The sequence below is a fragment of the Musa acuminata genome, chromosome BXJ3-4 (assembly GCF_036884655.1).
Source record: "Musa acuminata AAA Group cultivar baxijiao chromosome BXJ3-4, Cavendish_Baxijiao_AAA, whole genome shotgun sequence".
Lineage (NCBI taxonomy): Eukaryota > Viridiplantae > Streptophyta > Magnoliopsida > Zingiberales > Musaceae > Musa > Musa acuminata.
This window is the reverse complement of record NC_088352.1, coordinates 11,587,323-11,611,215: the sequence shown is the minus strand read 5'-3', so window position 1 is coordinate 11,611,215 and position 23,893 is coordinate 11,587,323. Positions and strand designations below refer to the sequence as shown.

Here is a 23,893-nt window from a genome sequence, read left to right as displayed (position 1 = left end):
TTGTAAGAGTAGAGGTGAAATTGTTGTCAAGTTCCTTGAGTAGATTTGTGATCCAATTGAGTTCTGTAGTAGCTGTTGCAATAGCACGGTATTTAATTTCAATTGTAGATCGTGTAACTATCTTTTGCTTCTTAGAACTCTAATTGATCGGATTAGCTCCAAAGAAGATAATATACCCCGACATGGATGTTCTATCATCAAAATTCCCTACTCAACCAGCATGAAGATGAATGGGGGACCATTTGCGGAAAAAGAGGCCATGATTGAGAATTCCGTGAAGATATCACAAGATTCATTTGGCTGTAGACCAATGTATAGTAGATGGTCGATGCATGAATTGTGATCATTTATTGACCGCAAATTAGATTTCTAGACGGGTGAGAGATAATTATTATAAAGAGCCAAGGACTTACTGGTATTGAGTTGGGTCCATGGCAGGGCTTCCATCATAAAATTTGAGTGGCTCGCTAATAGACAAGGGAGTTGTAACCGTTTTTGCATCCTACATGTTCGTCTTTGATCATAGATCTTAAATATACCTTTTTTTTTATAGGAAAAATCTTGAAGACATGTATGTTGCTTCCACTCCCAAAAAGTAACTCAAGGGTCCCATATCTTTGAGGGAGAAACGATATGCCAAATGCCTAAGGAATGCCTTGATTTCTAAAGGATTATTACTCGTGACAATAATATCATCCACATATACCATAAGATATTTTGTATTTCTACTTTGGTGACGAAGAAATAGCAAGGTAGCTGACTTGGAGTTGATGAAGCCATTTGATGTAAAAAACGAGCCAAGTTCGGTATACCAGGCTCTTGGAGCTTGATGAAGTCCATAAATAGCTTTTAGCAGTTTACAAACATGCTTTAGATACTGAAGGTGGATGAAATTAGGAGGTTGCTGCATTAAGATATCTTCAGTTAGAGTCCCCTATTAAAAGACATTGTTAACATCAAGTTGTCGTAAATGCCAGCCTTTTGAAATGGCCAAACTCAGAATAATTCGGATTATTGTAAGTTTAACAACAGGACTAAATATCTCTGTGAAGTCAACACTAGGATGTTGATGAAACTCTTTGGCTACTAGACGAGCTTTATATCTAGCAACGTATCCATCTGGGTTTTGCTTAATTCAAAAAACCCACTTACACATAATGATATTTTGTGTGAGATGAGAAGGTACAAGGATCCATACAGAATTATAGAGGAGAGCATCATATTCTTCACATATAACTTTATGCCAAGATTTTTGGGGTTTGAGTAATTGTGGTAGGTTCATTGATCTCTAACGAAGATTTTGTGATAGTATGTAGATCAAGACTTGTCATGGTTTAAAGATACTACTTTTAGAGCATGCTGTCATTGGATGTATAGGTTGTGTTGTAGGTATGGGTGGTGGCGATGTATTGACACGGATTAGAGATACTTTAGTATCACTGGTCCTAGAAGATGATAAAGGTAATGGTTGTGTTTCCAAGGGCATTGCTTCAACAATAGTAGGAAAGCCTTGTGAAGGAAGAGGGGCAATGGAGGGGGTGAGGAGTTATTGAACCAAGGGAAGAAGAGAGTGTAGATCTCGAAGAGAAGGACTGGAAGGTGTTGTGGGAGACTCTTATGATAGGATTGGTGGTGTACTCCAATGATGTATAAGAGGTGGTGTAGGGCGCATAATAAGAGACTCCGGGTTTTGAAATGGAAAGGTAGACTCCACAAAAATAACATGATGTGATATAAAGACTTTTTGAGTTTAGGGTTCATAGCATCGAAAGATATTATGTTCAAGAGAGTACCCGATAAAAATGTACGGCATAGATCTGGATGTTATCTTATGCAAGACATAAGGACGTAACCATGGATAACATAAACAACCAAACACTTTAAGTTTTTGAAGGTTTGGGGATTTATGAAATATTTTTTCAAATGTTGACTCGTACTAGAGGACTAAAGTAAGCATACAATTAATGAGGTAGACAATAGCTTGAAAGGCTGCAATATAAAATGTTATTGGCATGGAGGCTTGATGTAGGAGTATTAGACTAGTTTCAACTATATGTCGATGTTTGTGTTCAGTAGAGCTAACAAGTTGAGGAGTATGTGGGGTGATTTAAGGTGTTGTATACCACAAGCAGAGAGGTAGGATGTGAGGGCTTGATATTCACCGCCATCATCAGAGTAAACTATTTTAATTGTATACATAAAGAAGTTCTCGACCAACATTCAAAAGTTGGTAAAGATTGTTGAAACTTCATATTTATAGCAGAGAGGGAGGGTATAACCATATGTACTTGGCGAAATAGTCTACGAAAATAACATAAAATAGAAACTTGTCAAAAGAAGTGATTAAGGCTGGGCCCTAAACATTAGTATAAATAACTTCAAAATGTTTAGAATAAGGATATTCCAAAAGGGAGTCTATGACTTTTATTACTTAAACAAGCATCACAATGAGTTATAATGCTACTAGTTTGAAGCGTAAGAAGAGAATAACGAGAAAATAATTTTTGTTGGATAGAGGATAAGGGATGACCAAAACAACGATGCCACACATCAGTTGTGATTTTATACAATCACAAAAATCAATATTTACCATATGTTCATATTATTACAAAATTAACTTAATACTCTAAAATCCTAATATGAGATATCTTTTAAACTTTTACAAAACTCATAAGTTCATATTTACCATCAACATTCCATTATACTCTAAGTGTACTTATTCAACGAAAACATATCATCCACTAAAGGTTTGCCCAAAGTCTTTTAATTTTTTACAACCTCAGCCCAATTTAAACATTTTAGTGAGCGACAAGCTATCCTGAAAATTTTACATGGCAATAGAGTGAGCATATAGAGCTCAGCAAGTGACTAATATATCCATAACGAAAGAGGACAGTTTCAAACAAATAAAGTACCAAATACAAGGCAGGGATACAAGAGTTCATAGATAGCTACTTATCGAATGCAGAATTACGATATCATTTCGTTCAAAGAATATTTTGTTCATAATAATTGAGTAGAGATTAGTTGGACTAATATATTCATAACGAAAGAGGACAGTTTCAAACAAATAAAGAACCAAATACAAGGCAGGGATACAAGAGTTCATGGATAGCTACTTATCGAATGTAGAATTACGATATCATTTCGTTCGAAGAATGTTTTGTTCATAATAATTGAGTAGAGATTAGTTGGAGTAAATCATTGACGTAAGGAGTATTTCGAGGCATATCAATGGCGTATGAAATGTTACGGAGTATATCAATTGCATATGAAGCATTTTGGAGCATATCAAGGGCGTATAAAATGTTTCGAAACATATCAATAGCATATGAAATATTTCAGAGTATATCAATGACGGATGAAACATTTCGAAGTAAATCAATGACGAATGAAATATTTCGGAACATATCAATGGCTTATGAAATGTTTCAGAGCATATCAATAACAAATGAAATATTTCGAAGTATATTAGTGGCATAGGAAGCATTTCGGAGCATATCAATAGTTTATAAAATATTTCAGAAGTATAAGAAACATTTCGGTGCATATCAAAGAACAAATACGAAATAAAAGCTCAAACGTCGTATATGACGTTGCACACATTTCATTCTTATCTAAAGTATTTATAGAAGCATATAACTAAATCTCTAGACATCATGTCAAACATATAGATGTTGAAGTGGGATCATAATATAATATGGTCAATCTATTTCTGAATGACCACCAAACATAATCTAGAGTATCACGAGTTCTAAGCATATACTTTTTACCATTTCTGGCAAAGGTCTAAATAATACTTTTACCATTTCTGATAAAGTTTCATATTATCCCACAAACACCATAGTATAAAAGGATATTTTGAATAATAAATTGAGACATATCATAAACATATATAGAATAACAGACTATATGTGCCTATATGAAACATTACGATACAAACATGAAATTTACATAATAGATTCAGGTATATAAATAATTAAAGGGCAATAGTATATAAGGATTCAAAGTAATAATGTAAAGTTCAACTGAAGGAAAGATGTTTGCTGAAATCAATTTCCAAAGAGATGAAACAAGAATAGGCGGAATCGATCAAAGCTCGATTCTGACAGAATTTGAGAGGCACATTGCATGAATTATTTGGATAACCAATTATGCTCCAATTTGCATAAATTAGATGTCATTCGAAAGATGTATCAATATAAATTTAGATAAATTAAGTGTTGTATAAATTGGAGATTCGAACATTGAGTTATCAACAATTTAGTAACCAAAGGTCAAAAGAATATTATCTCTATTTTATAAAATTCATAGAGTTTATTTGAACAGATGTTTCAATAGGCATTTATGCTCTAAATCATTCTAATCATATATACACAGAAAGATCTATGAGTCTAGTTTCTTATAAATCAATAGGCATTTTTTGTAAGGTCAATTGAAATAACAGTTTAGATAGGAAAATAGACTTTAAATTTACCATTCTAGTTGTCAAAAGATTAGTTTCATCTTTTTGAAAAATTTCAAAATCGATGCAGAAAGTTATTGCTAGAATAATACAGAAAAGTCAAATCTTTGAAAAATTCCAAATTCATAATTTTGTTCTCAAACGAAAGAAATATCATGTATGAAGCTAAAATCTTCCAAAATTTTTATGATTAAGATAAAATCATAGATCAAGAGTTCTGTAGAAAGGGGTTAGAATACTTGCCTTAAACAAATTTGAGTCCCAAAGGTGTGAATTGATACAAAATCTCTCAAGACAAGGCAAAGTATTTTCTTCCTCTACTTCAATTCCTCTTCTTTCTCCTCAAACTTATGTTGCAGCATCTTAAGTTTATATTTAATTTCTCCTTTAAAGCATTTGATTTGGCTAATATAAGGATTTTAATATGGCAAGCATGCATGAAAGAACCCTATGTGTTATTCTTAGAACAAATATAGGTAACACCTTTCTTAGGTTAGCCAGTGACACATATCCTACATTTTTTTGTTAAAATTTAATATGAATATTTTATAAATCATATCTAATTTTTAATATTTATATTTAGGTCCCTATATTACAAATAAGAATTTACAAAATTTTTAAAAAATGAGGGGTGTTACATTATAGCTCTTGGACACTCAATGACAACACGCTCCAAAAGTGGTATCGTTAAACCATGATAGATCCTTGACTTACATGCTATCACAAAATTCGAATAATGAATCGACCATAATTAATCAAGCCTAAAAATATCTATATTGGCGTAAAGCCAGATGCGAAAAATATAATACCCTCCTCCATAATTCTATATGGACCCTTATACCCTCTCATCCCACACAAAATATCATTGGGTGTAAGTAGGTCTTTTGAATTAAACAGAACCCAGATGGATCTATTGCCAGATATAAAGCACGTCTAGTGACCAAAAGGTTTTATCAACGTTCTGGTGTTGACTTCACGGAGACATTTAGTCCCGTTGTTAAACCCATAACTATCCGACTTATTCTGAGTTTGGCCATCTCAAAAGGCTGGTATTTACGATAACTCAATATTAATAATGCCTTTTTATATGAGACGCTAATTGATGATGTCTTCATCTACCATCAATATCCAAGGCATGTTTATAAATTATAAAAAGTTATTTATGGACTTCGTCAAGCTCTAAGAGCTTGGTACACTGAACTTGGCTCATTTTTGACATCAATTGGCTTCATCAACTCCAAGTTTGATACCTCACTATTTCTCCAACACCAAAGTGGTAATACAATTTATCTCCTGGTATATATGGATGATATTATTATCACGAGCAATAATCCTATAGAAATTAAGGCATTCCTCAAACATTTAGTATATCGATTCTCTCTTCTATCTCAAACATTTAGTAGATCTAGGAACCTTGAGCTACTTTTGGGAAGTGAAAGTAACATACACATCTTCAGGACTCTTCCTATCACAAAGAAAATATATTTAAGATCTATTATCAATGACGAACATGCAAGACGCAAAAGCAATTATAACTCTTATGTCTACTAGTGAGTCACTCAAACTATGTAATAAAAGTTATACTACGGACCTAATTCAATACCGCTAAGCACTTGGCTCCTTACAATACTTATCTCTCATCCGCCCGTATATCTTATTTACGGTCAATAAATTATCATAATTCATGCATCGATCGCCTACTATGCATTGATCTGTAATTAAACGAATCTTACGATATCTTCACGGGACCTCAATCATTGTCTCTTTTTTCACAAACACTCCCCCCTTTATCTCCATGCCTTTGTTGATGTTGATTGGGCATGGAACTTTGATGATAGAACATCCACGTTAGAGTATATTATCTTTTTTAAGTTAATCCAATCAGTTAGAGTTCTAAGAAGCAAAATACAATTGCACGATCTACAACTGAAGCTGAATACCGTGCTATTGCAACTACTGTTGCAGAACTCAAATATGTTACGAATCTGCTCAAAGAACTTAACATCAACTCCACCTCTACTCCTACAATATATTATGATAATGTTGGAGCCATATACCTATGCACTAATCCAGTATTACACTCATGCATGAAACACATAGCTATCGATTTTCACTTCGTACGAGAACAAATTGTCAGACATCAACTACGTGTTTCTCACATACATACGACTGATCAACTATCGGACTCACTCACGAAGCCTCTAGCCCACAAACTATTTTCATCGCATCGGTCCAAGATCGGCATCTTTGACAGGAGCACTATCTTGCGAGAGCATGATAACAGCTAAAATTTACAATGAAAACAATTGAGATTTCCCAAACTATACGAGGAAATGTTGCTATTCTATTGAGGAAAATCCTCCTCTTATGTGTATAAATATAGAGCACCATATCAAACACAGATATCATTTTCGTTTTATTCATATTCTTAACAGAACTACCCTATGTTGAACCGGTGTGGTCGGCATTGGCAGAAACGTCAATGAAGGTGTTGACTCGATGGAATAGAAGGGGTGCCATAGCAACAGTGAGGGCTGCAAGATTAGAGATGCTTTAGTCAAGGAGAAAGTAGCTATAGCTCTGATACCATATTAGACATAAAATACGAAGAAGATTGTTTCTAAGTTTGATATAAGGCTCCCTATTTATACACATTAGGAGGGAAGATTTTTCTTAACAGAACTTCGATATTTCCTCATGTAGTTGAGGAAATCTTAGCTATTATCAAGGTTGTTATGAAGAAAAATCTTAACTGCTATCAATATCATCATCGTACCAATGTCTTTGAGTGTACATCAATCAAATATTGCATATGGGAATGAGAAAATGTCTAAATCAATGTACATGCACCTTAATTAAGTAGCAACCAACGGATGAAGTACAGTTATGGCTGTGAAATTAGATGTAATGCCAACTTGTGTTACCTGTTGGTGTCTCACTTTGGCCATTCGAATTAATCGTCTATGCTTCCATCTCGGCAGTCGGGACACACAGCTGTTGAAGAAATCAGAAAACCGGAAGCAATAAGTTTCTTCTTTGATGTATTTTACCTTTTTAAGTGAAGTGAAAATGAAAATTCACAATATTTCTGCGGATGAGAATGCTTAAAACAAAGCCTCTGCAGAGGTAGCTAATGGCATTTGTAGATCACTTTAAAGGGCATGCAATAAAAGGTAGTACCTGTGGCGGCCGTCTTATCCACCTGAAGAGTAGGGCGGAGGCTCGCTAGATCTGCGGAAGTAGGTTCATTCGTTATATTGTTTCCTCCCAAACCAATAAATGCCAGTTGTGGCGATAGATCGGTTATGGGGATCGGCAGTTCCCCCTCCAGCTTGTTGTGTGACAGGTCCAAGGTGTGAAGATGTTTGCAGTTGGCTAAGGAAGCGAAGAACTCCCAGTCCTCCTTTGTCTTGGCTTCCAAGCTGTTATCTCGTACGCTCAGGGATTGCAGATGCACTAGGTTGCCTATATCCCCAGGCACAGGTCCACTAAATCTGTTGTGTGCCAAAACAATCTCTCTAAGCATGCCAGCATGCGGAAGCGAGGCCGGAAGATGACCCTCAAAATTGTTGTTGTTTGCTTGAAGGACTTGGAGATGGACAAGCGTGTCGCCCATATCGGAAGGGAATGAACCCGAGAATTGGTTATGCCCCAGGTACAAGTGGGTGAGGGTCGAGAGGTGGAAGATGGAGGTCGGGATTGCACCTGTAAGGTTGTTGCGTGTCACGGACAAGTGCTGTAGGGCAGGGAGACTTGCTAGGCTGGAGGGCAGGGTGCCCGTCAGTCGATTTTTACCAAGATCCAAGTGCGTGAGCGACGAGAGATTGCCCAGGGAAGGAGGGATTCTCCCGGCGAGATTGTTGTCATGGAGACTAAGGATCACGAGCTTGTGGAGTGCACCCATCTCCGCCGGGATTTCCCCAGTCAGCCTGTTCGAACCTAGACGGAGCGACTCGAGGTAGAGCAGATTACCGAGCTCCGGCGGAAGTTGGCCTTGCAGGTGGTTGTGGGAGAGGTCGAGGAACTGGAGGTAGGTCAGGTTGCCGATGGCAGGAGATATGGAGCCTGAGAGGCCAAGCTCGGATAGGTCAAGGACGGTCACCCTCCCGGGACCATCGCACGATACCCCGCGCCACTGGCAGTAGTCGTCGGCGCCGCCCCAGGAGGACAAGAAATTGAAAGGATCCAAACGATCGTTCACGGAGAGGAGAGAGGCGCGGTCGGTCGTTGCACCGGTGGCGCGAGCAGCTAGCCCCGAGAAAAGGTTTGCGAGGAGGAAGAGGAGCGAAAAGACAGTAGTGCACATTTGGCGCAAGGACAACATCGGAACGGGGGAGAGGTGGAGGAGGCGAAGGAGACGAAAGAAGTGTCCCTTCACGCCTCTTTAGGGTTTAGGTCAAAGGAGAAAGAAGTGGCCTGAATAATGAACTATCTGCTCGACAATTGTTTCCTTTCTAAATTGTTTCCTTCCCTCCAATTGAATGGGTTTCAACCCATGGTTTTAAATTGGTTCAAATTACAATCTTATATATATATATATATATATATATATATATATATATCACCTTTGTAAATAAATGAAATAGAGAGAGAAGATCAACTAAGTATGCGTGGTCATATCAAAGAGGAGTTAATCATTTATATGGAGCTCAAATCCATGATCATAATGATGACACTTGCATGTAATTATTATTAAATTTATGCTGCCCACGGCCTAATCGACACGCTATTATATCTTTGATACAATGGATGAAAAAAAAAAAGATAACATCTCTAACCCTCTCATAATTACATATGCTGTCATCGATTTAGTCTGACCAAATCAGTTTAATCAGATCATATTAACTTAAACCTATTAGAAATCATTCCATACGCTCAGTTCATCCATCTCCAACACAAGCATCCACCATGTCTTATGCATCCTTACTCTAATGGGTATTGACCATTCGACCATTTTAAAAAGTGTTTGCCACCCATTTAAAGTTTTGGGATTACTGAAAATCCAATAAAAAATCATTATTATAATGTCAAAACACGTCTCTGTTAGCCTAATGCTTAATCAATCTTTATGCCATATTCTTCTCTTTATATTTAGCTTTTAGCATATTATGACTACGTGATATGGCCAGGTTTTTTGGTCGAAGAAGCTTTTACAGCCCTCATCGAGATTTAGAAAGTGGCTACCAAACCGATGAATAGAATGGTTGAGGAGTGAAGAGAGAAGGATGTGCAAAGACCAACTTAATGTTGACCTACAATTCATGGGATATGTGATGTGCCATGAAGTCACGACGACGCCTTAGCTATTTGAACTACCATGCTAGCCGTTCGAGTGCAAGAAATAAGAAACACTTGTATTCTCGTTGTTATACGAAGGACGGCTTAGGATCGAAAGAGAGTGATCCGTCTTCCGAAAATATTTTTGAGTTTGAGATGAAGAAAGATCGAGAGGGAATAATCCTATGTCGTTGAGGATTGAAAAACTTAAATTATACATGTTAAGTTTCGAGTTAAATTAATGCTCGACCTGATATATATTAATTCTAACCAATTTAGAGATTTGATTTAAATGAATGAGTAAAAAAACAAAATCGAATCAATCAAGTTATGATTTGACTGAATGAAGATGAACAACATTAACGAGACAGATACAAAATGAGTGAAGACTTGTAAGTAGTGACACGAGCGAGTATATTACTTGATGAGGGAATCACTGGAGACCCAACAACATTACAGTTGGTGACGCACGCCAGGTAGGGGTAGCCAGGCCAACCGAAAGGACACCCTCTAACAGGAGCAATAATGGTGACACGACTTGATTAACATCAGTTACCCCGGATGACACCTCACGTCTCGATCGATCCGATCGCACTCGGTCAACTGACTGGAACACCAACCGAGACGCATTAACGCCCCGCTCGGGCTTGCCCCTACACGCCAAGCCAACGTTACTGTCGGACGTTACCAGAAGTACGACCCTGCTCCCTACAAACGGTCACACCGGATAGCGGTAACTCTTTACTATAAAACCCCTTGCCTGCCAAGGGAGAAAGGGGAGAAAAAAACCCAGGGACCATCTACTAACTTAATCGTCGGAGGGGTCGGGTCAAACACCCCGACCCGACCTGTGTGCAGGTACGAAGACGAGGCGCCCTCCTCTCTCCGCTCAAGCGAGGAGCCCCTCTCCCGGAAGAAGCGGCGACCCACCGCAGCGACTGAACCCGAACCTGGCCGCGTTGGCCCCGAGGCCACGGCATAAAGCTGTTCGCAATAACATTACTAATACAACGTAAAAACATATCATGATGTCTTTTTTCCATGCCATATATTTCAGAATGCTAAAAGCTCGTTCAAGAGAATACCTGTGAGGGCCATTTAATCCAAGTGCCCTGGGGCTGTCGCCGGCGAACGAGGACGAGGGTGCAGATGAGGCCGGATGGAGAGGAGAGCGGGTGGGTCGTTGGTGCCATGCACTCGCCTCCCAACTTCATATTATGTAGAAGAAGATGGAATCCGTCGTAATGGTATCGTGTGCAAGCACGCTCGATTATAGTGGTGCGACGACTCCATCGAGAACGAAGACTGATCAACCACCAATGAATTTGAACATTGATGACAGTGATGAACTTACTATTTGGATAAAATAATAAGTATAAATAATGAAGAAAATTAGCATATATTTGGAATTCGAAGGCAGATTAATTTATGTACATCTATAGTTCTTCTCAAACACCATAATATTCATGTTTAATTTATTTTTTGTTTTTTATTTAATCCTATTCAAACACCTTAGTCCAAATAATCTTCTCTCTCTCTCTCTCTCTCTCTCTCTCTCTCTCTTTCGTGCCTGCGTAGCATATCCAAGTCTCCCTACGATCCTCTTGCCATAAGATATAGCGGTTGACGAAGAGGCACCGTTACTTACACGATAGGCAAACATAACGTGACATGCATATCCATACTACGATAATATTGCCGTCCATGTCGTTGCTGATCGGTGTACTAGTTTTGGAAGAAACATACAACTATGATAGAACATTATAGAAAGGAGAAGTCTTTAGTCTTTCGACGTAACTTATGGACTTGTTTTTTGTGCTTCTTCATTACAACTCTAGCAAGATACACCCACTCGACCTTGTCAACACCAGAGAGAGAGAGAGAGAGAGAGAGAGAGAGAGAGTAGAAACAAGAGATATCCTTCGTTATTATTTCCAAGCAGCTCACGGAGATGGCTGGAGATGATGCTGTAGGATCCTAGAGACCTCATCCTTTTCGGCGACAATCATCCCTCGTTAATTTCTCCATCTTAATATCACCCGTTGAGAGATCTCAGATGCCACTGCACTACCCCCACATATACTGTTAGTCCAAGATATTACTAGCTATGAAGATAGAGAAGGATCAAATGTAAGTACAATCATTTCTCCAATAGTAATAATAAGATATTATTAATCCAAGATCAAATCGATACAAGAAAACAAAAATCAAGATGAAAGTAAAAAGAAAAAAACTATATTGAACTTTTCATAAAGAAAAATACTAACAAAATGTTGAACTATTTTTTAACTCATATCCTATAGGTGTACTTAGACTTGAATTGATCTAGATGATATCTATTTGATCAAGACACTCTTATGTCAAAAAATCTATTTGATCAATTTATTTAAAAAATAAAAACAAAAGAATAATGATAAAAAATCTTTCAAAAATATACTTTTTAAATCTTAATCGGAGTATGGGCTACCTGCAAGTGAGATATCGCTGAGAAGAAGAGGATGGACGCACCTCCATTGCGTCTACGGGGAGATGGAAGAGGACACAGATCCGCCATGCTTCGCTTGTTCTCGTCGCGCCTCTCTCTCTCTCTCTCTCTCTCCTTCTCTTTCGTTGATTAGATAGACGCTCGATGTGTGTCCTCCAGCAGTTGTAATAAATATTACAGCCCGTTTATGTGGTGGAGCCCACGTTTCCTCCAATTAGGAAGATGAGTTGGCCGCAGCGAGCCTTGGTCATGACCAGAACCGACAAGCATCGATCGGACTGCTATCTCCGCTGCTGTAAATGTCGTGCTCGGTCTGATTCATCATCGATCGAGTTGCACGAAGAAAAATTCATCCCCCGAGAAGTCGTCGTCGCGCGAGCCCAACCTCACGCGACACGTGTATCTCCAACGTCGGACTTCCATGTCCGAGCCTCGCCACGTCTTCTGTTCGAGCGAAGCTGTCCCGTCTCCGAGAGCAACGCGTGACAACCCACGTGCCCACCTCCCCTTGTCCTACGCCCTCCTTATAAGCCCTGTAGAGAGCGACGAAACCTTCGTCGAGCTCGTAGGACCGACCTGCAACATGAGCCAGGAACAACCGAGGAGGACCGACCAAGGTTGGGGAGCAGGGTGTGACCAGCCCATAAAGTATGGCGACGTGTTTCCCGTGGCCGGGGACCTGGCCGAGCAGACCATCGCCCCCAGGGACGCGGCCATGATGCATGCGGCCGAGAACAGGGCCTTGGGACTCACCCCTAAGGGCGGCCCCGCTTCCGTCATGGAGTCCGCTGCCACGCGCAACGAGCAGCGCGGTCTCGTAGGCCACGACCAGTTCAGCCCCATCCCGGCCAACCAGGGCGTGTCCATCACCCAGACTGAGATCCCTGGCCTTCCCGGCCAGCGTCTCGTTACCGAGTTTGTCGCCGGCCAGGTACGTGCGAGCCGCCAAATCTAGCGGAAGGACTTTCTGATCAAGTTGGATTTCTTAATTGTTATTACTATGGACCGTAGGCTGTTGGCCAGTACGTGGTTGACGCCGAAAGTGGAGATGGTGGTGCCCCAGGCGGCAGGCGAGGCGTGGAACGGGGCCAGAGTCTCGGTGGAGTGTCTTCATGGACAGACAAGATGACGATCGGGGAGGCGCTAGAGGCGGCCGGAAGAGCAGCGGGGGACGAACCGATCGAGATGAGCGACGCGGCTGCGGTTGAGGCGGCAGAGTCAGCGGCAACAGGGCTCAACACTGTCTTGCGAGGCGGCATCGCGGCTGCCGCGCAGAGTGCTGCCACCCTCAACGCACGAATTACCCGTGACGAGGACAAGACCAAGCTGGGCGACGTCCTTCAGGTAACATCGATCATACTAGTACAAATCCGTCTTCTTTCTTTTTCGCAGAAGCAGCTAGCTGAGTTGCGGGGAACCATCGTCGTTGGCTTGAAGTCGTACTCCGGTTATGGTTGTCAGGACGCGGCCATGAGGCTACCGGATGACAGAGAAGCGACGAGGGTGGACGCGGAGCGGGTGGTGAGGGCGGAGATGCGGAACAGTCCTGACGTCTGCGTTCGCCCCGGTGGTGTGGCAGATTCCATGGTATCGGCTGCGCGATTCAACCAAGAACCTTGATGCCTTCCCTTCTGCGCCATCTCGGCCTTTTGCTCCTCTGTTACCCGTGGAATAAGTTTTGTGCGCCTTGTACCGAAATAAGCTTGTAGGACTCGTGTAATATCTACTATCGACTCGTAGACGAGACTTAAATAGCAGCTGTATGTGCTCTTTGCGGCCCTTTGTTCCGTCGTGGTAATGCCCCTGCAGCTGACCGTATCCTTCCGCCCCGGGGTTCGGGTTCTTTGGCGTTGCTTTCCTGAATGTTTCTTGACGTTGTTCTTGTCGGACCTCTTCGTTCTTGAGCCCCGATGCGATCAGATGAGTCATTTTCTTTATGTTCATGTTGGTTTCGAGGGTGCTTGCGAGGGTTTGTGTGGGCATTGCAGAACTCGAATGTGTGATCGATTTGGTTTTCGGATTCCGCTGTTCTTTAATCGGTTTGATGGTTACCCAGTCGAGGTTTTGGAGCTACCATTGTTTCCCTGCGTTAGTTGGTACCCGATGTGTTATACTGATGCTTCTTTTGATCCATTCTTTGGGTTTGCGAATGGGCTCATTAAAGTACAAATCTATAGTTCCTGTGTTTTCTTTCGTATTCCTCCGCCTTTGTGGAGAAGGATATATGGCTTGATCGGTCTTCCTTCGTGTCTTTTTCTTTGACTGCTCTGAGGTTTTGGTCTCGTTGATGTAATTCTTGTAGAAATGTCGTCTTTTCTCGGATGGAGACTGTCCTTAACTCGATTAAATGGCAGAAGCTTCAGAACTATTGCAGAAGCAATCTTTGGACTCTCCGCCGAAGACCCATGACGCTGTACCGCACCGGTGATTTATCTTTTCTCTTGCATTTGGTATCGTTTTTGTTCGTTTAACTGGGAGAGTAGTCAGTGTTAATCTTTTCTCGTTCTCTGATACAATAGCTTCTCGCCCAACAAGGATCAAGCAATCGAGAATCATCAAACATGGAGACCCCCTCAAACCGTTCACCGACACCACTTGTGTCTGAGTTTGCGGATCCCAACATGTTTTACGTAGCCAGCGGTTATGCATCCCCAGCTTACTTGTATGGAGGTAGCAAATTTTATCGGGTGCTATTATTATGAGAGTTCCACAGTGCGCTAGTTTTCTCTTAGTATCATTACTGGTGATGCTTTGGCTAATCTACAGTGAGCTGACTTGTTTGTGTTGCTTGTCACTTTGATTTGCTCTGCTTTGGTATCAGCATTAGAAGTCTTATTGGAGTATGATTGTAGGTTACGATGGTTCTGTCAACGAGTGGGATCTGTACCAAGGATATGCATACACTCCTTATGGTACTTATCCTTTTAATGGATCATCAATTCCGGCCATGGCACATGATGGTCGTCATGATGGATCCAGGCCCTTATTCTCGAATGAGCAACACAGACCGCCTACAACTTGCTCTCTTTCGGCCGCAACAACATGTGATTCCAAAACTTGTTCGGTGAGAAATCAGAATCAACAACACCTCGATTCTTTGAAAAGTTTGCTGTTTTTAATGACTGCTTTCCGTTGATCACCGACGTGTGTGCGCCTAGAATTTCTTGGGGATTTGGTGGTTCTAGTGACGGCCGGATTTTTGTTGTTGTATGTGTTCGCCTTACGTGGTAGATCTTTGTTAATACTTTGTATTCATGATTCTCAGGGTGTGCGCGCCCGGGTTGCTCCTGCTCTTGCTAGCAGGATGTTTCCAGCCAACCGATCGTCTGGTGGGCGTCGATATGGATATGGATTCGATGGTTATGGCTGCAGAGTCGGTGGACGCTTAAATTTCAGGTAAACACCAGTGGGCAATTTGTTGGTGTTGCCGAAATGGTCGGTCCGGTTGACTTCAACAAGACGGTGGTGGAGTATTGGCAGCAGGACGACAAGTGGATCGATCGGCTGCTTCCCTGTCGAGTGGCACATTATTAAGGACGTTCCAAACAGCAGCATTCTGAAGCACATCGCGCTGGAGAACAATGATAACAAACCAGTGACCAACAGTCGAGACGCTCAGGAGGTGAGAGCATTTGTATTGTGGGTGTGGTCGGGTGCATCAAATACTTGGTTGTTTTCATCTTTTCTATTTTGCTGTCTGTGTTGGCGATGCATGCAGGTGATGCTAGAGCAGGGCCTCCGAATGCTCAAGATTTTTAAGGAACACACGAACAACATGTGTGTTCTTGATGATTTCGACTTTTACGAGAAGCGTCAGAATTTAATGCAGGAGGAGACAAAGGACTAAACAGCAGCTTCTTCGGAAACAGGCAAGTCTCTTGTTTTTGAAGAGATTTGACACCCAGCCTACCAGGCAGGCCTAGTGTAATTTACCGATGGTTCGGTCTCTCAGGTGTGGTGGAGTGGAAGAACTTGTCGTCGTGCCCATGCGGGGGATGAAAAGGGAGGTACCGATGGAAATCCCATGTTGCAGTCGGTTTCTGTTTCGCCGGATGAACCTGGAAATGGTGTTGCCAATGGCGTCGCAATCGTTTCTCGAGTCTGGCAGTCGATACAGGTGAAGTGAAAGGTTTGGAAAGGCTGCAGGACCACATTTTGGGTAGGCATGGGGGCTTTAGATTAACAACTGTACCGCTAAGCGTTCCCTTCCGTAGCTAAAATTGGGAGTTGGATTTGGTGGACCTCTGTCTGTCCGAGTGTCTGTCTATTTTTGGGTTCCCTGCGTCATTCTTACCTCTGTGAATTGGAAGCATGAGTGAGTTGCTACGATGGGCTAGATAGATTAACGACGGTTCACTGTGGTTCCATCTCAATCTTGTTGAATTGCTTCTACTGGTGAACATTGAAATATGGTTGTAAAGCATATATCTACAAGTCAAAGCTAGCGATAGCATCTATAAAAGAAATAAGATGAGATTTTGAGCCTTGAAGACAAGTTAACAAAAAGCTCATCTTTACAGGTGAATAACCCCTTTCTTTCGGTGCTACATAGATGTGAACTCCACCCACTATCACCGACGTCGTTCGCATTCGAAACCTGTAGGATCCCGAGTTCTCTTTTCACTCCTGTCCTCTCCTTGCTTGACATGGAGGACAAATTTAACTTTAGATCCGTCGTTTCTTGTAGGGTTTTAGAGGTTTGGATTGTGCAAGTACTGTGCCCCTCGCCATGTGTCTCCGGGACCCAACACCAGAGGTGTCAGCTGGGCAGCTGGACCTATGCAGATGTATGCATATTTTCCGTACCATTCATGTTCTGATCCTGGACTCGACATGTACAACTCTTCAAATCCGCTCCTCCGTATCACGACCGAGTTCCGTCTTCCCTGAATCGTCACACACACACACACACACACACACACGCAAATATAAAGATCAAACTGCATCGAACTAAAATCTAACTGCACACTGTGGAGGAGGAGGTGATTACCCACCCTATCGATGATCGTGAACTGCCTCGGCGCACTGGTATAAATCCTGCTCATTTTCTCTGTCATGCGAGCGTAGTCATCTTCTTCTTCTCCCTCTGATTCTTCTGCGTCGCCACCTTCGTTTAGCTGTTCCTCCTCCTCGCCTGTGTCTCCCCATCGGGGCAGCAGCCGTCGAAGCACATTCTGGGTCCATGGCTTCTTGGAGGTCGAGGGACTCCTCCTGCCCAAGTCTGGAGGATCCATGCTGAACCGCGACGATAATGGCTGCCTGCTTTGGTAGTTGGAGCCTTGTAACCCGACCGCGTATGCCGCGTCTGGCGTACTCACTTTCAAATGGCTGACGAAGGAGCCCGTCAACTGGAGAGGTGAGGACTTGGTGTTAGAGATGAGCAGCTCTGAACCAAGAAGGTCCTGATGGAGAGTGACCAGGCATCTGACTTCAGCCATGTCCACCGGAGAAACCGATACCAGCTCCACCTGAAGTTGCACATCTTTAGATGCATACCGTCGAATCCAACGACGACACCACGAATACCCGAATTCGTACCTGAATGGACTTCTCAGGACTTCCTCGAACGCTCTCAAGAGACCAAGAACTCGGGGACCATGGAATCGAGCCGTCGCCTCCGATCTCGAAATCCATGGACACCCCTCCTCGCACGACTGCAGCTCCATCGGCTCCCTCGGAGACCGTCGTATGCAGCACCTCGAACGTGGCACCGTGCCACATGTAGGGCTTGTACGAAGTGATCAGACCACAGGGCAGCATCAAGCTGGCCACGCTGCCGTTCACCAGCCCCATCTTGACGACGCAACTGTCGCCGATGGCTTCGAAGATCACCCCATGCCCGCTGAACTCCGTCTCCAAGTAGTCCAAATTGATCGGTACGGAGATGCTCGAAGCCAAGGCGGCTGTCACGGAGATCTTTCTCTTGTGTCTGCGCCGAAGAGAAGCGAAGGGGAGATGCTGATACAAGGTCCCGAGACGCTTCGGTGGACGCGCATGGAGGAGAGGAGACGAGCCGGGAAGGATGACTGCGGCGCTTGCCATCGCAGGAGAGTGAGAGTGAGCCTCGTCCACAAGTTTCACATCCTATATGGTGTCGAAGACCATTCGAGGTGGATAGCATGATTTGTGCCCTTTGTGGGTAGCAGCTGAATGCTCGCACAAATATCTTTGTTTTGGGGCTTTACGGTTTTACGTTTACGAACGTATCTTCAATCGTTGTATCGATTATAATTCTTTTATGATGGGAGAATACTTAATTAAATATGACAAACAATATAGGAAACAATTCAAAGTGAAGCATAAACGCTGGGAAATAGCAGTAAAAGATCAAACACCCATTTTTGTGTGCAGTTCATATTTGTACAAAACGACTGGAGTCAAAAAAATAAAAATAAATAAAAATCAATATACTCCGAAAGATTTCTCTCTGCAAGAAGAGAAAGCATATGAAGAACAGAGGGTTTAATACATCATACATAGCATTCACCACGCTGGGCTTGTATGCTAAAAAAAGTTTCTTGGATATGTTGCATCTTGTCAGACGATAAGCATGTTTTGCAAGTTTCATGCCTACAACAAACCTAGAATTCATGCCACTAATACTAATTACCAATGAACATCTAGTTAAGATACACCTGCTGGTTTCTCTGGTTTTGTTTCCTAGACATACACTACTGTCATTGCACGAATCAGTAATTTGTGTCCGTATCAGTCCGAGGCCTTATCCTACGGCCGCTAGAATCTTCGCCATCCGAAAGCTGACCCCAGTCGCTCCGGCTTTTCTTGTATTCCTCCTCACAACCAGCAATTGTTGTTAGAAGTTCTGACTGCAGGGCTGGAGAATTGTCCTTGAGCTGCTCAAATCCACTTGAGCGCATCACAGCTGCATGTAAAGACAATAGTCAGTGAATAAAGGAGGCATTGATATGCAATTGAAAATTTCTTGGGAAGTAAATAAAAAAAATATGATCTAAAACAGGGAGAAATAATTCAGAGGTTTGGATGATTTACTGAACACTTCCTAGCCATACATTCAAATAACAAAATGTGCAGGAACGTGTCGTACCAATCTACAAGAAAAAAATATATTCTAATGAATGACCATGAAACAAGCAATTTACATCCCAAGATCACTTTCACCACTAACTTTTTACATCCCAAGATCACTTCACCACTAACTTGGTTCATACGTAAACATAGATCCCAACAGTGGCTAATCTTAGAGAGAGAGACTTGAATATATCAAGATCATCCAACAAATTCCCAGAAATTTTGAGGCATCTAAAATCACACTCCAGTACTACCATAGACCATAACAAACAAACATTAGTTTGAACAGATCATCATGCAACAAATTCCTAGACATTTCAAGTATTCTCTTAGAAAATTCGAATGTGTTGCAACTTGGTCTGACGAGAAAACTAGCTCATTAATTTGATGAAAAACTCCAATGTGGGATTATATTTCCATGCACAATATTTGTGCCTAATGTATTTTGTACAACTGTTTTATGGCTAAAGAAAAACGTATCAGAAAACTTCCATTGAGATGCCAATACTCCTTTAAAAGTTTTAATTGCATCAAATTAAGAATCAAGGTTCATTTATTACTTAAAGTGAATACAAAACACTATTAGTTATAGTTAACCAAAATGACTTGAAAGTTCATCCAAAAAACAATATCAACTTTCAAATGTAGTAAATTTACTTGATGATCAGAGTAACTAAAGAGATATCTCTAATCATGAGCCTAAAAGAAGAACACATGAAATTGTTTATTGAATTTTAGAACAATATGATGCCATTAGAATGTGTCCAAAGCAAAGCAAGTATGGACCTAAAGGGCATATCGATGAAAAGGTGTAATACCTTGATTAGTCCCAGATCGAAGGTGAACTAAGATTAAGATTAACTTATAAGGGTTTGATGGATATACTACTATTAACTTTAGCTTAGGTATTTTGACCTGTGTTTAGGCTCAACGAAATTGACAGACCAATTATCTAATCAAGCCGGATCGACATGGAGCCACCACCGAACAAAATTTACAAAGTTGAATAAAGGATAGATATCTAAAAGGAGGATTCTCAACAATCTAGATAATAATAAACAAGTGCAAAACTTGTGACAATTACCTTGTCCCAGGATGCATCAATATGAAAAGAATCACTTTGCTCTCAAAATCTAGTTGCACTAGACTTCTAAAATAAAAAACTCGAGAGATGCATTCACTCAGCAGAACCAAGAGACTAAAAAAAAATGTGCCCATCAAAAAGAAAATTATTTGGTCCTGGACAGGTATCATTCAGTTATGTCTCGTCTGCTGCCTAGAATATACAATTGTAGGTCACCTGGCAGAAGAAAAATCTAAAATTAAAATGTTGTGAATCTAAAATCCAAGAGGAATTACTAATTTCTGGGACACATTTTGCAGAGGCAATATAATTAAATGTATCAAGTATTTATAGCCTTCACATTACATCGAAGAATCTGACTTACAAATCTCTTTAATTATTCAGCTTTCTGTAATTATAACATCACATGTATCATGATTCTACCCAAAATAATTATAATAATACTACACATTTCCATAATGAAATGGGCACAAGCTCACCTACAGAAAAATCTTAGTGAAGCATTCATAGGCAAGAAGAATGGAATTATTCAAGTCTCAAAAACCTCTTAGTTCAGCAGCAGTATATGGAAGACCAGGGAAGTAGAAGTTATATACCTGCAAGATTTTCTGCAGCAAATTTAAGACAAGAAGCTTTAAGTTCCATGGCATGATATTGATCAGCCAACGCAAGTGTGCTGGCAACCGAATTCACAGATATTTCCCTGCACAGATGAGCCTCACACAGAAGTCGAAGCCTTTCCAAGCAATACTTGTCAGCTGCAGCTAACAATTTTGCTACCAGTGTGTCCGACACAGAAGATTCAGGAAGGTAGGAAGTAACAAGTATGTCATCTTCTACAAGAGTGTCTCTGTAGATAAAATGTAGCATTGCCTATTTGGGAGGATATAAACAAGTCATAAGTGAACATAGATAGAAGGATTCAAATAAAACCATAGCTGTAGTCACGCACAAAATAACAGGAGAAAAGGGGTAGTAAAATAGTAAAAGTCCACACCTTGAAAACCTTCGGTACCATATCTGTAACAGTAATCTCATTCCTTTCATCATCTAATCCATCAAAAAACAAAGAATGAAATATTGGGGATCGAGCAGCCAGCACCAGCTTATGAGCATGAATTTTTTCTCCAGAAACATCAAAAACAACATCTGAACCTTCTTGTTTATCCAGAAGTGAACCAAAATGCATTCCGATATCAGATTCTGGAACATGTACAGAGTGCAGTCCAGGTGAATCCATCACAGACACAACAACTCCGACGGTACAATTGATCTTCAAGCAGTCATCCTTGAGGTAATCTGATGTTTCAAGTGCAGATCGTCTAAAGAAGCGTTTATAACCCCTGAAGATTGAATGACACACAACAGAACTATCACATGGTTGTGTTTATCAGGATGAAAATATAAATAACGCATCGAGAATCTCAGGATAAGATAACATCAAGCCACAATGAAACTAATTTATCAGATAGAACTGTCTCCGCAACCTAACTAACTGAAAATAATAAAAAAATGCTGAATCTTAATTGCAGCAATCCATGTTGTTCTTATTAAATAACATTGAAGAAATCAAAATCCAAATAACAAGGCTTAAAGAAAATGGAAAATCCTTCTTTGACTATAGCAAGATGCCAGAAGATAGAAGCAAAGTAACTCTCTCTTCTCTCCACAGCAAGGACTTCATGCTTGTTAACCTATCCTTACGGGCCAAGACTGTCTCATTCATGTATCTATTTATATAACTGCATCTATATGGCATCATTGGTTCATCTAACTAGAGTTCATTCTGAATTCTGATCCAAAGCATAGGGCGGCACAATGCAATTGAGTTTTCGATTGCACAGTAAAAGAGGGTCATAATGAGATGCAATGCGGTGTGAGCCAAAATTACATGTAAGAAGTCCGACCATAATGGTCATGTCAAGCAAGTTACCGGTTCAATTACAACTGTTATGGAAGGAACACATCGTTAATATCCCTCATAATATATCCTGGTAAAAAGCATTACATATAGCTATTTTTACTAAATCAGAAGGTCCAACAGTAAATTAAAATGAAGAAGATGGAACGTTGTTAATAGCTTCGCATCGGCAAAAATGTTTAGCAAAGTTCAAACGATAAGACTTGGGACAGAATTCAACGGCACCCAAACCAAGAAGACAGCTATGGTAAGTATATAGTTCACAGAATCTACTCATTAATTACTACACATTCCAGGGACAGAAACAGCATCCAATATATCAATAATATTTGGAAAGACAACTAATTGTAATGAAGAAGACAAAGAAAGGCGAAGACTTGGTGCGATTGCTACCACATGCTCCCGCGGTACTTGAGGGTGTACGGCCCGCTCTCGAGCGACCGGTCGAAGTGGCTGTGGATCTTGTGTTTCCCCTTGCCGCTCTGATCCACGAGCGTCAGCTCGAAGAGCGCCCTCACGTCGGTCCCGTCGCTGGCGAGAGCGATGAACACGGACACGTAGGTGGAGTTGTCCTCGACGTTCTTCCCGTCGGGGTAGAAGTAGATCGCCCACTGGTACCCTCCGATGGTGAAGGTGTCGCTGGCGATGTGCTTGCCGACCCCCATGCCCTTGGCGAGCGAGTACCCCTGGATCACGAACTTGTGGGATCCGTTCACGGTCTCCGTCACCGACCGAGAGCTCGTCGGCGAAGCCGTCATCTCCTTCTCCGGCGTCATCGACCGGGGGCAGGGGGGCCTCCCGCTCGTTCAACGGCCGATAGCGAGGGACCTAGGGTTCCGCAGCGGCGAATGGCGGAGCACCGGGAGGAACCGATCCGGATTCGGGGATAAGGAGAGATCTCCGGCGACAGGCGTCGACTCGTCGGAGGGAGCAATTGGGGGGGTTAGGGTTACTGGCGCTCTCGAATTCTTGAGGTGGGAGCGGATATATAGCATCATTTTTATATTGTCGGAGAGACGGAAATATCAAAGAACACGAGATTAAAAAATAAACAGTTTTTTTTTAATTTATTTTTAATAGAAACAGTTGTGAGTGCAAAATAAAAATAATTGGATAAAACGCGTTCGGATTTGCTGTCAAAAGCTGTAATATTATACTGGAAATGCTAATTTTTTGTTTTCCTACACGTTTTTAGTTCGCTGTCAATTATAACTTATAAATCAAAACTGCATAATGACAATAAAAAAAAATAGGCTGTACAAAAAGAATTATATATCTTTGTTCCTTTAAAGTTTTTTATTTATTTTTTTTTATTTTGGCATTCATCATAGTATATTTATTTATACACACGTCATCTGGAATTTAAAAACTTATACATGTAGACATTGATTATTACTTAAAATTTAACTTATATCAATGCACTTTAAATTTTATAGTGATGATAAAAATATAAAACATATTTATATTTTGTATGTATTTTAACTTAAAATAAATTATATTTAATGTCGCTCTGTTACACAAATAACGTTTCAAAATTAGAGTGATATAATAAAAATTATTTTAAAATTTTAAAAATAATCAACTTGCTAGAGGAATATTATACTTATATTT

General features: G+C 41.0%; 4 protein-coding genes across 4 annotated transcripts; 1 reads left to right on the top strand and 3 right to left on the bottom strand.

Moving 5' to 3' along the window:
- Positions 1–6,684: 6,684 nt before the first annotated feature.
- Positions 6,685–11,295, bottom strand: LOC135636341 (disease resistance protein BAK6-like). The gene is made up of 4 exons (XM_065148032.1): positions 10,828–11,295; positions 10,551–10,726; positions 7,646–10,450; positions 6,685–6,749 (listed from the first exon to the last, which is right to left on the bottom strand). The coding sequence occupies exons 3-4, from the start codon at positions 8,787–8,789 to the stop codon at positions 6,685–6,687; spliced, it is 1,209 nt and encodes a 402-aa protein (XP_065004104.1). The 5' UTR covers positions 8,790–10,450; positions 10,551–10,726; positions 10,828–11,295.
- A 1,503-nt stretch (positions 11,296–12,798) lies between these two features.
- Positions 12,799–13,984, top strand: LOC135634643 (late embryogenesis abundant protein D-34-like). The gene is made up of 3 exons (XM_065145095.1): positions 12,799–13,158; positions 13,239–13,571; positions 13,689–13,984. The coding sequence occupies exons 1-3, from the start codon at positions 12,811–12,813 to the stop codon at positions 13,845–13,847; spliced, it is 840 nt and encodes a 279-aa protein (XP_065001167.1). The 5' UTR covers positions 12,799–12,810; the 3' UTR covers positions 13,848–13,984.
- A 2,672-nt stretch (positions 13,985–16,656) lies between these two features.
- LOC135634642 (protein NDH-DEPENDENT CYCLIC ELECTRON FLOW 5-like) lies at positions 16,657–18,320 on the bottom strand. The gene is made up of 3 exons (XM_065145094.1): positions 17,766–18,320; positions 17,222–17,695; positions 16,657–17,113 (listed from the first exon to the last, which is right to left on the bottom strand). Exons 1-3 carry the CDS (start codon positions 18,267–18,269, stop codon positions 16,919–16,921), a joined length of 1,173 nt encoding a protein of 390 aa, XP_065001166.1. The 5' UTR covers positions 18,270–18,320; the 3' UTR covers positions 16,657–16,918.
- A 293-nt stretch (positions 18,321–18,613) lies between these two features.
- LOC103981463 (BTB/POZ and MATH domain-containing protein 4) lies at positions 18,614–23,259 on the bottom strand. Its single transcript, XM_009398201.3, has 4 exons — positions 22,676–23,259; positions 21,359–21,704; positions 20,958–21,234; positions 18,614–19,110 (listed from the first exon to the last, which is right to left on the bottom strand). Exons 1-4 carry the CDS (start codon positions 23,056–23,058, stop codon positions 18,917–18,919), a joined length of 1,200 nt encoding a protein of 399 aa, XP_009396476.2. The 5' UTR covers positions 23,059–23,259; the 3' UTR covers positions 18,614–18,916.
- Positions 23,260–23,893: the final 634 nt, after the last annotated feature.